This window comes from Mesoplodon bidens (assembly GCF_964165515.1).
Source record: "Mesoplodon bidens genome assembly, chromosome: 16".
NCBI lineage: Eukaryota > Metazoa > Chordata > Mammalia > Artiodactyla > Ziphiidae > Mesoplodon > Mesoplodon bidens.
Window position 1 is genome coordinate 18288287 of NC_138173.1, and position 13651 is coordinate 18301937.

Sequence of the window (13651 nt, forward strand, 5' to 3'; positions counted from 1 at the left end):
TGCCATTTGCAACAACATAGATGGACTTGGAGGGTATTATGCTAAGTGAAATAAGTTAGACAGAGAAATACAAACACTGTATGATGTCACTTATATGTGGAATCTAAAAAATACAACTAGTAAATATAACAAACAAAGAAACAGACTTACAGATACAGAAAACAAACTAGTGGTTACCAGGGGGGAGAGGGAGGAGGGGAGGGGCAATATAGGGGTAGGGGATTAAGATGTACAAGCTACTATGTATAAAATAAGCTACAAGGACATACTGTACAACACAGGGAATATAGCCAATATTTTATAATAACTAAATTTATGAATTATTGTATTGTACACCCATAACTTACATAATATTGTACAATAACTATACGTGTATAAAAGTATTTAATCCAAAAAATAAATTTTAAAAATGATATCATTTACAAAGGTTTACATTAAATAGTTTCTGAAGATAATTAATATATAAAGGTTAGTACAATACTGTGGTTAAGAACAAAGACTTCCAAGTCAAATTCAGTTGAAATCCAACTCTACTACTTCCTAGCTGCATGAACTGATTCAAATTATTTACTATCTCTAAGCCTCAGTTTTTTAGTCAGTAAAAGAGAGATAATACAATGACCTAATAGTGTTGCTTTGAAAATTAAACACAAACATGATGTAAACTACAGTGTATGTTACAGTATGTGAGTATAACTGCTCAATAAATGGTAGCTTTTTATCATTAGAACTATTCCACAGTTACCTTTTGTGAACACTTGATATACACATGTATATATGTACATCAACATATTTAAATACACATCAGTCATTTTATATCCACGTGTACATTTCCTGAGTTGGGTAATGATTTTTGAGACTTGAATGTGCTGAGATAATACAAATATAAAAAGTAAATTAGAAAACAAAAAAGGAAAGAATTACAAGGAGAAATAGAAAATACACAATGAGAGTGGAATTTGTTTTTATACGTTGTTCTCAGTAACTGAGAGAAGCAGACAAGAAGATAATCACAATTTTGGAAATTAAACAATCTAAATAATCTATGGGCAAAGAAGAAATCTCACCGGAAATTAGAAAATATATTAATAATAATGGAAATACAATATATCAAAACTTGAAGGATGTAGCTAAAAGAGTGTCTAGAAGAAAATAAATAAGCCATAAAAGCTTAGAGAAAGGCAGAAAAGTAATAAGCTAACTATCCATCTCAAGAAGTTAATTCACAGCAAAATACACCCAAAGAAAATAGAAAAATAAAGACAAGAGCAGAAATTAAGGAAATATAAAACAAAGCACAACAGAGAAGTTCAAAAAGCTTAAAGTTGGTTCCCTGAAAAGACTAATAAAATGATAAACCAAAGGTAATACTGATCAAGAAAAAATAAGAGAAGACACAAACAAGAATGAAAATGGGAGATTACTATAGCTTCTGTGGCATTACAAAATAATAAAGGATACTGAATATTTCAGCTAACATTTTTTGACTATTTACATAAAATGGAAAAATTCCTAGACAATACAAATTACCAAAACTGGCACAGAATAAACTCTTAGCTATATAGGTCTGTAACTAAAGAAATTAAAACCACAATTAAAAACTTTTCCACAAAGAAAACTTCTGAGAGCTTCTCCAGCAAGTTCTACTCAACATTTAAGGAAGAATAATGCTAATCTTACAAAAATTCATCCAATAAAAAAAGAGGAATCAGTCCCCAATTATTCAGTGAGGCATCACTTTGGTTCCAAAATCCAACAAATATAAGAAAAAAATTTTACAGACCAGTTTCACTCATGAACATAAATACTAGTTTAAACCATATAATAGTACATAGAACAAAGCAATATTAAAAGGAAGAAAAATTGTGACTAAGTTAGGTTTATTCCAAAAATGCAAGATAAGTCTAACATTCGAAACTCAAACAAAATCAACGGAATCTGCTGTATTAATCAGTTGAGGAGACAAATCATATGATCTCCCTAATAAACGAAGCAAAAGCATCTGCTAAAACTCAACATTCATTCATGATAAAAAACTCTTAGCAACTAGGGAAGGAAGAGAACTCAAACCTCAGCAAACATTATACTTAATGTTGAAGTTCTGAAATTAGAAACAAGACAAAAATGCCCTCCATTTTTACTAGTACTTAACATTTTACTGCAAACCCTGGACATAGCAATAAGGCAAGCAAAATAAAAGGTTTAAGAATTTGAAGTGTAAGAACAAACTGTCATTATTTGCAGAAATAATATTTACAGAGAAAATCCAAGAAAATTTATGGGTAAATTATAAGAATTTATGAAAGTACAAGTTCTTGTATAAAAGACAGTATACAAAAGCCAACTGCCCTTGTATATTCCATCAACAATTAAGTAGAAAATGAAAAATATTAAAAGATACAATTTATATTAAACAAAAATCAAATACCTATGATGTTTAAAATCTTTACACATAAAACAATACACATTATTGAGAAATATTAAGATAAACCTAAAAGAGGTATGCCATACTCATGCACTGAAGACTCAATATTATAATATCAATATTTCAAATTGACCTATAAATTCAATAAATTCCCATTAAAATCCCACACATATTTTTACAATATTTGACAAGCTGATTCCAAAATTTACATGGAAATGCAAGGTGCAAAGAACAGCCAAGATCCTTTTGAGGAAGAACAAGGTGGGGGCATTATTCTTCGGGATGTCTAGACTTATTATAAAATTAACATCAGGGAAAAGAGAGATAAACTTGACTGCCTTAAAATGAATTACTTCTATTCCTCAAAAAGTATCATTAAAAAAGAAAAAGAGTCAAGTCACAGCACAAGAGAAGATATTTGAAATGCCATATAACTGCAAAAGGCTCACATTTCCAGAATATGTAATAGATTCCTATACATCAATTTCTTTAAAAAAACAGCCAAAAAACGAGCAAGAAAGCTGAACAGGCAATCTATATCTGAAATTTTGAATTGTTTTATCAAATGTCACTGAAATTTGTTTAAAAAAATTTAGAAAACTTCAATAGCTTCACGTCACTTTAATAAAATTTCACAATGACACTACTATACTGGGTACTAGCAATGAATGGCTACGTGATACAACTAAAACTAGTTTTCAGATACAATGTATGATAATTCTACACATATTTTTCTTTTTTGGCTTTTGTGTGTAATCGTAACATTGGTTATTTCACTTGTGTCAGAACATGTAGATTTTCATCTGGTATCCACACATGTGTACTGTCTGCCATTTATTCTTACACCATTATTGAGATTTTTATTTGTATTATTATTTCCGTCACTACTTTTAAGCTTCAGTGAACCAGTTCCTTTTAAGGAATTAGGGATATGCAACATAGTGCTTAAAGAAAAACTTAACAATTATAAATAATGTCCAAGTTATATGACAAAGAACTGCACTTTCTAAACAGAGTATAACGCAAGATGAACTAAATAATATACTTCTTGCAGTATATGAGACACTAAAAATGTACTCATTATAGAACCTCTGTAACAACTATCACAAATCTTATAGTTCAGATCTGTGCAACGTTTTTGAAACATTTCATTGCTTCTTCTCGTGAAACCAGAAACCACCACATTATGACAAATCAGCAGTAGTCTATGGACCCCACTCAGAAGCACTGATCTAGTGCTGTTCACGGCAGATCCTTGGAGCTGGGTGAACACACACACCTCCCACATCTGTTGGCCTGCACCTGACCCGATGTATCAAGGCCCTGTGTGTCCTTGAGTCCCTGGCTAGAGCCAGCCTCTGCTACCTGTTGTTTTTTCCAGTGCTTGGTTTGTTCCCCAGCTTCACCAGACCCTGTGTTGTTGCTGGAATGCATGCTAGCTAAAAGATTAGGCCAGCTACGTCAGAAGCTTCCTCTACTGCTCTGAGGGTCACAAGACTTGCCAAAGTAAATGGCAGCAAAAGATAACTGAGCAGCGAAAGGTGTTTCATCTGTTTTCACAAGCTATATACGTCTTGTCATTCTCATTCAAATCTTCTGCTGCTTCATCCCTAAATCTCATTTACCTGCCCAGGCCTGAGGCCCTCTGGCTCCAGGTTCCTGCTCTTGGGCCACGGGGTTCCCATCACAGAATTCACCTTAAATCTATGTCTGCTGGCTTTCCATCTGACCTACTCTGACACCTCAAGACTTATGTCCAGAACAGGTGTTTCCAGATTCATTTCTCCCATTCACCCACCCCTTGTCTGACACAAGTTTTTATAGTTGCATGGTTCAATAGCTTGTGAGTAGTTGGTTACCCCAGAGTTATTTGTTACTATTGAAAAAGACCACTGTGCTAAAGGACTTTGATTCCCTGCCAGCACTCACAGTGGTCACTCAAAAAAAAAAAAAAATCACTGCATTATAAAAGTCAAGTAAGTATGTAAGTAAACTTCCAAAAGTCATCTTCCTACAAAGCTCACAAATTTTATAACTATTGTAAGACTTTTAAATTAAAATGTTAATTTTTCTGCAAAGAAGCTCAATTATTTTGCTATGCAATAAATTTAAGACAGCCAGATTTTTTGGCTTTAAACAAATCATTTAAATTAATCAAGTCATCTGGACTTCCTGGCAGTCCAGTGGTTAAGACTCCACGCTTCCACTGCAGGGGGCACGGGTTTGATCCCTGGCCAGGGAACTAAGATCCCACATGCCACACAGCACGGTCCCCACCACAAAAAAAAACAAGAAAAAAAAAAAACACAAGATACTATTTAAAAAAATTTTTTTTAATTAATCAAGTCCTCAGAAAACCAACAAAAAAATTCTAAAATAGCATTTACCAAAAACTTAATTATCTTTCACTGAGTCACAAATGAAATTTCCTTTACATATATTTTTAAAAATCTGGAGATCTTAATCACAGGTAGAAAAATTAATATCATACAACACATAATAACAGAATGTGCTGATATACAATTTAGTTATTGTTATTTTCTCTTGAAAAATTAAAATATGCCTCTCCAAAAAAAAAAAAAAAAAACTTTAAGAAATTTTCTCTGGACCTAAATACCCAAATAATGTCATCAGAGATTTTCCTTTACCTAGTAATCAATAAAAGTAACTACATCCATTTTATAACACACGTTTGGTTTGTGGGGATTTTCTGGTGACAGATAAATATGAGCACATTATATTTAGACAGTTTACTTCCACATTCAATTATAACGATTCAATTATGATGAATGATAACATTGTTTAAGTAGTTTATACAAAAGCCTTTACTTTGATGAAGTTGCTGCAATACTGTAATGAATCCACTGGGGCTTTCAGAAGAAGGAAAAAACAATATGAATTCAGTGTGAAAACATTTAAAAGTACAGCCAAATGTTCCTGTTTGACTAGAATGTTTATGAATACCCATAAAATGGAAGCTCGCCTAAGATATTCTAAATTCCTCTTTCAGAAGGGGTACTCAATATACTCCACAGGAAAGGAATTGTTTAATAAAGTCAAAGCCAGTTTTTATTCCTGACACAGGTCTAAAATGTAGGAGATTTTTTTTTCCCTCAAGTTTTGGAGTTCAAAGAATATTTTCTATAATTCTTTAAAGTCAAGAATGTAAAAAGAAAAACAGTGCACATGTTTAACAAAGTGAAAATACTGGAACCACACCGTTGCAGGTCCCAGTGACATCCAGACAATAATGTGTTCACAAACCACAGAGAATTCCCCCTCTCTGGATATCTAAGTTCCCAACCATGGTTTACCTGTAACTACATCATAAGTTTATATCGCCAACAAAAGCCTAACATACTAGCTCTCAATCAGGCAGGCAGCAAATACACCTCACAGGTTTATGAAGGTCCTACTACATACATACCGCCACATTGGGTACTGTGAGATAAAGAAACATGGGGATTACAAATGAGGAAGGAAGGTAAAATTTAGACATGCGTGAAAGTTAATCGACATGAGATACTGTATTTGAGTCCAGAACGTTTGCCATGGGTCAGCACTTAATTAACATCTGTTGATTGTAACTGGGTTTTATTAAAAATGAGAGCCACAGGTTTGACTGGAAAAAGGTTCTCTGACAAGCCTATTATAACAGAAACAGTTGAGACAATGAGAATTTACATACAGACTGGGTGTTAGATGATTCTAATGAACCATGCCCAATGTAAGAAAATGTAAGAAAAACTTCCATATGTTTTAGAGATACACACTAAGTATGTAGGCTAAAATGACACGTGGCTAGAAAGTAGCTTTAAAATACTTCAGGAAAAGAAGGAAAGGAGGGTGGGAGGAAGGGAGGAAAGAAACACTGATAGCCAAAGCAAGTACAGCAGAAATCTTAATTGTTGGCTTTGGGTGATGGGCATATTCCCCAAGATGCCATTATACTCTTCCATTATACTACTTTTTAAAGCATACTATTAAATATATCCACCTTTGGCTATGTTTGAAATTTTCATAATAAAAATGAAAAGTTTCTGTGATACCAGGGCTTGACTTGGCAAATGAAGGTGGATAGCTATAGGATTTAAAACGAAGGAGGGCATTTTAGGTCTTCTACCTCATTCCAGTCCCCATCCATCGACCAATACACCAGCAACCATTCTTCAATCTTCTTGGCTTCACAACGCAGCAGTTAAATCTCTCAGCAATTCCGAGTCCCTCAGTCCTCACCACAATTAGGTAGCCAGCTAGCTCCCTTTTCCTAATTTTTCTAATAACCCAAAAGCCCATGCTCTTGGCCCTGTTCCACATACTACATCCACCCTTCTAAATCTTGTTTCTAATTCCATCTGTCTTTTATTCCCAGTAGTTAATAGACTCCAGCTGCAAATTGCAACACATTAAGTTACAGATAGGCATTCTCAGTGATGAACTCTGTGTGAGCTCACAGTCCCTTAGGAACTCATACTATCTATTCTAACATGTCCTTGACACTTGAATGTTTCAACCAAGTTGGTAGATGGGCCTGGAGGGAATGAACACTTTAAACGTAAACAGTTTTACCTTCTACTATTAATTCCTAGTTTTCTTTTCCACTGTATCTCTATTCCAGCTTCAGGATTTCTATATTTTTTCAATAGTTAAAAAAATCTTTTAATATAAAAGTTAGAAATACCTGCATCACAAATTCCCGACGTCGAGGCATTCCTCTTTCTGAAAGCAGAACGTAATCTGGTTCCTTTTCCTTTTTGGCCTGTTGAATTTGAGCCAGGCGGCTAATGGGGTTCATTCCTTGACCATATTCTGGTCCAGCCTAAAAAAATTTAAGAAAAAATTTCAAAACGTGAGACCTGCTTTTAAAACTTGTTACTAGATCCTTAAAGAAACCATGGTTCTCACCTCCTCCCCTGCACCCCCAAACTCTGTCTGAAATAAATGAAAATTTATAAAGGAAAATTATAAAATGGATCTGAAACTAGGCTTCTATAGGATTTAGGGCTCAGAAGTATTATTGATAAGTTGGTCAACTATCCTTCTAAACTCTTTAATACAGTAGGAGTTGCTTCACAACTTCTATTCATCAAAAAACACCAAAAAGAATGTAAGAAGACAAGCCATGAACTGGGGAGAGATATTTGAAATACATATAAGTTAAAAAAAAAAAGATACATCCAGTATCTAAAATATATTTTTAAAACTCCTAAAAAGTATTAAGAAAAAGACAATCTAAAATAAAAATGGGGAACTCTCTGGTGGTCCAGTGGTTAGGACTCTGCTTTCACTGCCAAGGGCCTGGGTTCTATGCCTGGTGGGGGAACTAAGATCCCGCAAGCCATGAGGTGTGGCCAAAAAAAAAAGTGTTAAAATAAAAATGGGCAGGACTTCCCTGATGGTCCGGTGGTAAAGGATCCACCTGCCAATGCAGGGGACGTGCACTCGATCCCTGGCGGGGGAACTAAGATCCCACATGCCATGGGTCAACTAAGCCCGCACGCCACAACTACTGAGCTTGCATGCCTCAACTAGAGAGCTCGTGTGTGGTAAACTATAGAGTCCACTCGCTCTGGAGCCCATGTGCTCTGGAGCCCACACACCACAACTAGAGAAGCCCACACCCACAACTAGAGAGAAGCCCACGTGCCACAACGAAGAGCCCGCGCACTGCAATGAAAGATCCTGCATGCCTCAATGAAGAGCCCACCTGCCGCAACTAAGAGCCAATGCAGCCAAAAATAAATAAATAAATAAATAAAAATTTTACAAAAGAAAAAATGGGCAAATGAGATGAACAGATATTTAACAGAAGAAAAAATATATATAAAAAAGATAATCCATCTCATTAAGACTCAGAAAATGCATATTAAAACCACAGTGAGGGGCTTCCCTGGTGGCGCAGTGGTTGAGAGTCCGCCTGCCGATGCAGGGGACACGGGTTCGTGCCCCGGTCTGGGAAGATCCCACATGCCGCAGAGCGGCTAGGCCCGTGAGCCATGGCCGCTGAGCCTGTGCGTCCGGAGCCTGTGCTCCGCAAGGGGAGAGGCCACAACAGTGAGAGGCCCGCCTACCGCAAAAAAAAAAAAAAAAAAAAAAAAAAAAAAAAAAAAAAAACCACAGTGAGATACTATTTCATACCTATCAATTTAGCAAAAGAAGTCCAACAGCCTCAACTGGTGAAGATGGGGAGTAACAAAAACTTACACAGTGCTGATCATAATATAAACTGGAAAACAATTTGGCAATGTCTAGTAAAGCCAATAAATAACCCACTCCTCAGTAGCCTATTCAACTAGAAAACTGTTACTAGCTCATTTGTATGGGAATATCCACAGCACATTATTTGAAAGAGCAAAAAAGAAAAACTGGAAATAACCTAAACATTCATCTATAAAAGAAAAAATAAATTATGGCATGTTCATACAATGGAACGGCACGTAACAGTGAAAATGAATTAAGTATTGCTACATACATCAAGATGAATGAATTTAAGAAAAAAATGGTAAGTGAGAAAAGCAAGCACAGAATAATATATCAAGTATGATATAATTTATATAAAGCCCATTAAAACTACAAAACACTGGTGAAATTAAATAAGATCTCAGTAAGTGGACAGACACACATGTTAATGGGTCAGCAGACTTAATATTCTTAAAATGTTGATTCTCTTCAAACTGAACTATCAATCAAATCTATCAAATCAGTCAAAATCAATCTATCAACCCCAATCAAAACCCCAGCATGCTCTTTTTGGGTAATAATTAATAAGCCAATACTTAAAATTCATATGGAAATACAAAGGACAAATAGCCAAAACAACCTTGAAAAAAGAACAAAGTTGGAGGAATCAGACTACCTGATTTCAAGATTTATTATAACGCTATAGTAATCAAGACAGTATGTGTGGTACTGGCAGAAAGACAGACAAAGAGATCAATGAAACAGAACAGCATCCAGAAGTACATCCACACATATATGGTCAACAAAGGTGCAAAAGCCATTCAATGGAGAAAGGGTAGTCTTTTCAACCAATGGTACTGGAACAATTGGATATTCACATGTAGAAAAAAACCAAAACTTCAATCAATACCTCACTCAAAAGTTAACTCAAAATGGTTCATAGGCTTAAGTGTAATATCTAAAACTAAAACTTCCAGAAGAAAATATAGGGGAAATTCTTCTGGTTTGGTTAGGTAACAATTTCTTAGATACAACACCAAAATCACATTCAATAATAATAATGATAATAAATTGAACTTCGTCAAAATTAGTAACTTCTGTTCTTTAAAAAGGACAAGCCACAGGCTTGGAGAAATATCTGCAAACCACATATCTGATTTAAAAAGAACTTGTACCCAGAATGTATAAAGACCTCTCAAAATTCCATAATAAATTTATATTTTAAATGTATTATTTGTTATTATTTAAATTATTACTTAAAAATTTTTAAGTGAGCAAAAGATGTGAACAACACTTCATCAAGCTTCATGTGCTACTGTATATACAAAAAAATGCTCTATCATTAGTCACTAGAGGAATGTGAACCAAAATGAGATATCAATATGCATGTATTTGAACAACTGAAATTTAACTATACTATGTGTTAGAAAGGATGTGCAGATACTAGAATTCTCACACATGGCTGCTGAGAATACAAAATGGTTCAATCACTTTGAAAAACTATTGGCAGTTTCTTAAAATGTTGTATACCTACTAAATGACCACACCACTCTACTCCTAGATGTTTACCCAAGAGGAAAAAAAAGCATATGCCCAGAAGACTTAGACACAAATGTTCACAGCAGCTTTATTTTTAATAGCCCCAAATTAGAAGCATCCCAAATATCCAACAAAGAGTGAATGGATAAACAAATTATGGTACAGCCATTCAATATAATACTACTTAGCAATAAAACAGAACCAACAATTAATAGCTGTAACAACATGGATGAATTTCTAAATTATTATACCGAGTGAACGAAGCCAGTCAAAAAAAGAGTGGTTGCTTGGGAATTGAAGGTGGGGGGATTCCAAAGGGGAATGAGGAAACTTTGGGGAGCAATGGACAGGTTCACTGTCTTGACTGTGGTCATGGTTTCACAAGTGTATACATACATCAAATCATATCAAATTGCATGCTTTAAATATGTACAGTTCACTGTATGTCAATTACACCTCAATAAAGCTATTTCAGAAACCAAGCAAATACCATTTTTCAGAAGAACAAACATAGTAAAACTGTAAGCTTAGGAAACATTAAACACAAAACTAATGATGGCAGGGTACCTAAGGGAGGTGGTATCAGGATGTCACAGAAGAGGGTATACAGACAGCTTCAACCTTACTGAGAAATGTTCTGTATTCAAGCTGGGTGGTAGGTCTTACTTCCTCTTACTTAGTATGCTTTGTAACTTACATACACATCCTATATGAACCGTTTAGAAGGCACTCTATTTTTAACTTTATATAAGGTAATGTTTATGAATAAAACTTGATAAAAGCTTTTTTTAAGTTTATGTATAGCCTTTTTAGTGGCTTCTAAAAGGTTTACAAACAAACAAAAATAACCTTTGCAAATCAACTATTTTTTTCTGCATGCAAACTAACTTTCTTCATATATTATTCTTAGAAATGAAGGTCTGCATGTCATATGGTCAGCACTTTATATCCACCTGTGAAAATTTACTCTAAAACAGGTATTAGAGGCAAGGGTAATCACTAAGTTACAGTTTATATACGTTACACTAAACTTACAGAAGAGCCACTATATAGTCTTAGCTTTTCCTGTGGTTGTTGAGTCTCGACCATATCTAACTTGGTGCTGCAGGTACAGCCTCTAAGTCAGATTCTGCAAGGTCTTTTAAATTATGTTTTGGGGATTTGGGGTTTTACCCAAAGAACAATGAGAAATTACTAAAAGATTTTAAGTAGAGGCATGACACGATCTGATCAGTATTTCTAAAAGACAACACTTTTAGAAAGATCTTTTGATGTCAAAATTACTTGTAGGAAGAAGGCCAATTAAAAACCTACTGTAGGGGCTTCCCTGGTGGCGCAGTGGTTGAGAGTCTGCCTGCCGATGCAGGGGACGCGGGATCGTGCCCCAGTCCGGGAAGATCCCACATGCCGCGGAGTGGCTAGGCTTGAGAGCCATGGCCGCTGGGCCTGCGCGTCCAGAGCCTGTGCCCCGCAACGGGAGAGGCCACAACAGTGAGAGGCCCGCGTACCACAAAAAAAAAAAAAAAAAAAAAAAACCTACTGTAGTAGTTCAGGCAAGACATGAACATGAGTTGGATCAAAAGGGTGGCAGGGAATGGAAAGAAATGGACCAACTTAGGAAATATTTAAGTGATGGAATCAATAGGGCTTGATGATTGACTCTATACAAGGAGGTGGAGAGATGTTAAAAATGACTCCCAGGACTCTGTTTCAGCAGCTGGCTGGGGATGCCAGTCACTATGATAAGGAATGCAGGAGGAGGAAGAGGTTCAGAAGGGAATGCGATGAGTTTTGGACAGAGTTTCAGGGGCCTGTGAACTATTAAGTGAGAGGCCCAATAGGCAGCGTCGGGCACAGAAGAATATTTGGGAATCATCTAAATAAGGACTGAATTGAAGCCCTAGAAGTATGAAGAGCAGCCTAGGAGAGAGTAAGAGAGGGAAAAGACTGAGAACTTCAATACTGCACTAGTTGGGTGGAGGGGGAGAAGAAAGAAAAGGAAAATTTTAGCTTTTGATAAAATACTGGTTTCTACTTCTACTTACATACCAAGAAAATGAAAAATATATATATTGTAATGGAAGTAAAGAAGGACTGATGAGAAAAGACAAATACAGATAATAACCCGTAAGTCTAAGATTGAAATGCCAATGAAAAGGTAAAGGGAAGCTCTTGGGTCTCGCACTAGAAGATGTCCATGAAGATGGTCACATAAACATGTACTTCCAATGGTATGTTGTCTTTATTCCTGTTTAAGTTGCCTATTTTATAAGAATGTCTGTAGGTTCCAAAGATGTTGTTGATACAGATTCCAATGACAAAGAACCAGATGCATAAATCCAATCAGAGAATAATGGAGTTCTGAGAACATTAAGAATGGCTGGTTTCTTCCCTCGATTGAAATTAACTACTAGCACCCTTGAAAATTAAGTTATTCCTTGGATAGCAAGTCTTAGATTATCATTCTACAAACCAGTAGGGACAGTCTTATTCAGAAAACTTTATCTCCAACATCAGAAAACCTTCTTTGAGGCCTCATCTTATAGAAGAGAACTACATTAAAGAACAGAATCTAAACCCAAAGACACCATCAGGGCAGTATTACATTTTAATAACGTGACTCTGCAGAGTAAGTTAAAATCCAAAAGGAGTTCACAACCAATCAGTTTCAAATGGGCACTGGCATCAGATGTGACTGGACCTGAAACCTGACTCTGCTCTGTGATCTTAGGGAAGTTTCTTAAACACCAAGAACCTCATCTGTAAAATGGGGATAATATCTACATCACAGAGTGATTAAGAGGATCAAATGAGACAATGTGATAATTTCATTATTCTAAATAAAATCAAGGTAAATCATCAACAGCTATTTTCTCTACTTCTATTGCATAATAAGGAATGGTAGACCCTAGATGTAGAAGACATTTAAGGAAGTGACTAAAATGCTGAAAACCAAGACACTATCCAAGCTGATCCACTCACTGGCCCAGTAAGTGGAAGGTCTGATCATACTCAAAATTCTCTAGATTCCAACTCATTGTATGCATGCTGCTTTCTCAAAATAACCTTACATTTCAGAGAATATCTACAGACTTTAACATAAGACAGATATGGTACAAGAAACTCCAAGTGTGATGTATGTGAGGAAAATTGCAGGGGGCAAACCAAATCTGGGGCTGGGGGAGGATCAGAGAAGCCATCCCTGAAGAAGTCAAGTTTAAGCTGAGATCTAAATGGTGGATAGGAAGAAAGTTCTAGAATAACAAGCTTATATACTGGAGGTAGTAGCATATTATTTTTAAAATTCAAAACGTTTCTCCCCACTTTGTGGAATAACATTTAAACAATACTCCTGCTCTTAATGGCTATGGTTAAAAGTAACAAGAGTTATATTTATATTCTACTATAAAAAGTGATAGATCTTTTCTAGACTAAAGGCTTATGATTCTTAATTTATTAAGATTAGATTTAGTTTAATAGATTAGGTGGAAGTTAATGTGACCAGTT

The 13651-nt window shown here is 35.5% G+C and overlaps 1 protein-coding gene across 8 annotated transcripts in view; it reads right to left on the minus strand.

The window, feature by feature from the left end:
* The window catches only part of STAU2 (staufen double-stranded RNA binding protein 2), a 301650-nt gene that overhangs the window by 172500 nt on the left and 115499 nt on the right, over positions 1-13651 (minus strand). For all 8 annotated transcript variants that reach the window (XM_081258158.1, XM_081258157.1, XM_081258155.1 and 5 more), the window contains one exon: positions 7107-7244. In XM_081258158.1, the coding sequence (XP_081114284.1) occupies positions 7107-7244 (138 nt within the window). The remainder of the gene's footprint in view (positions 1-7106; positions 7245-13651) is intronic.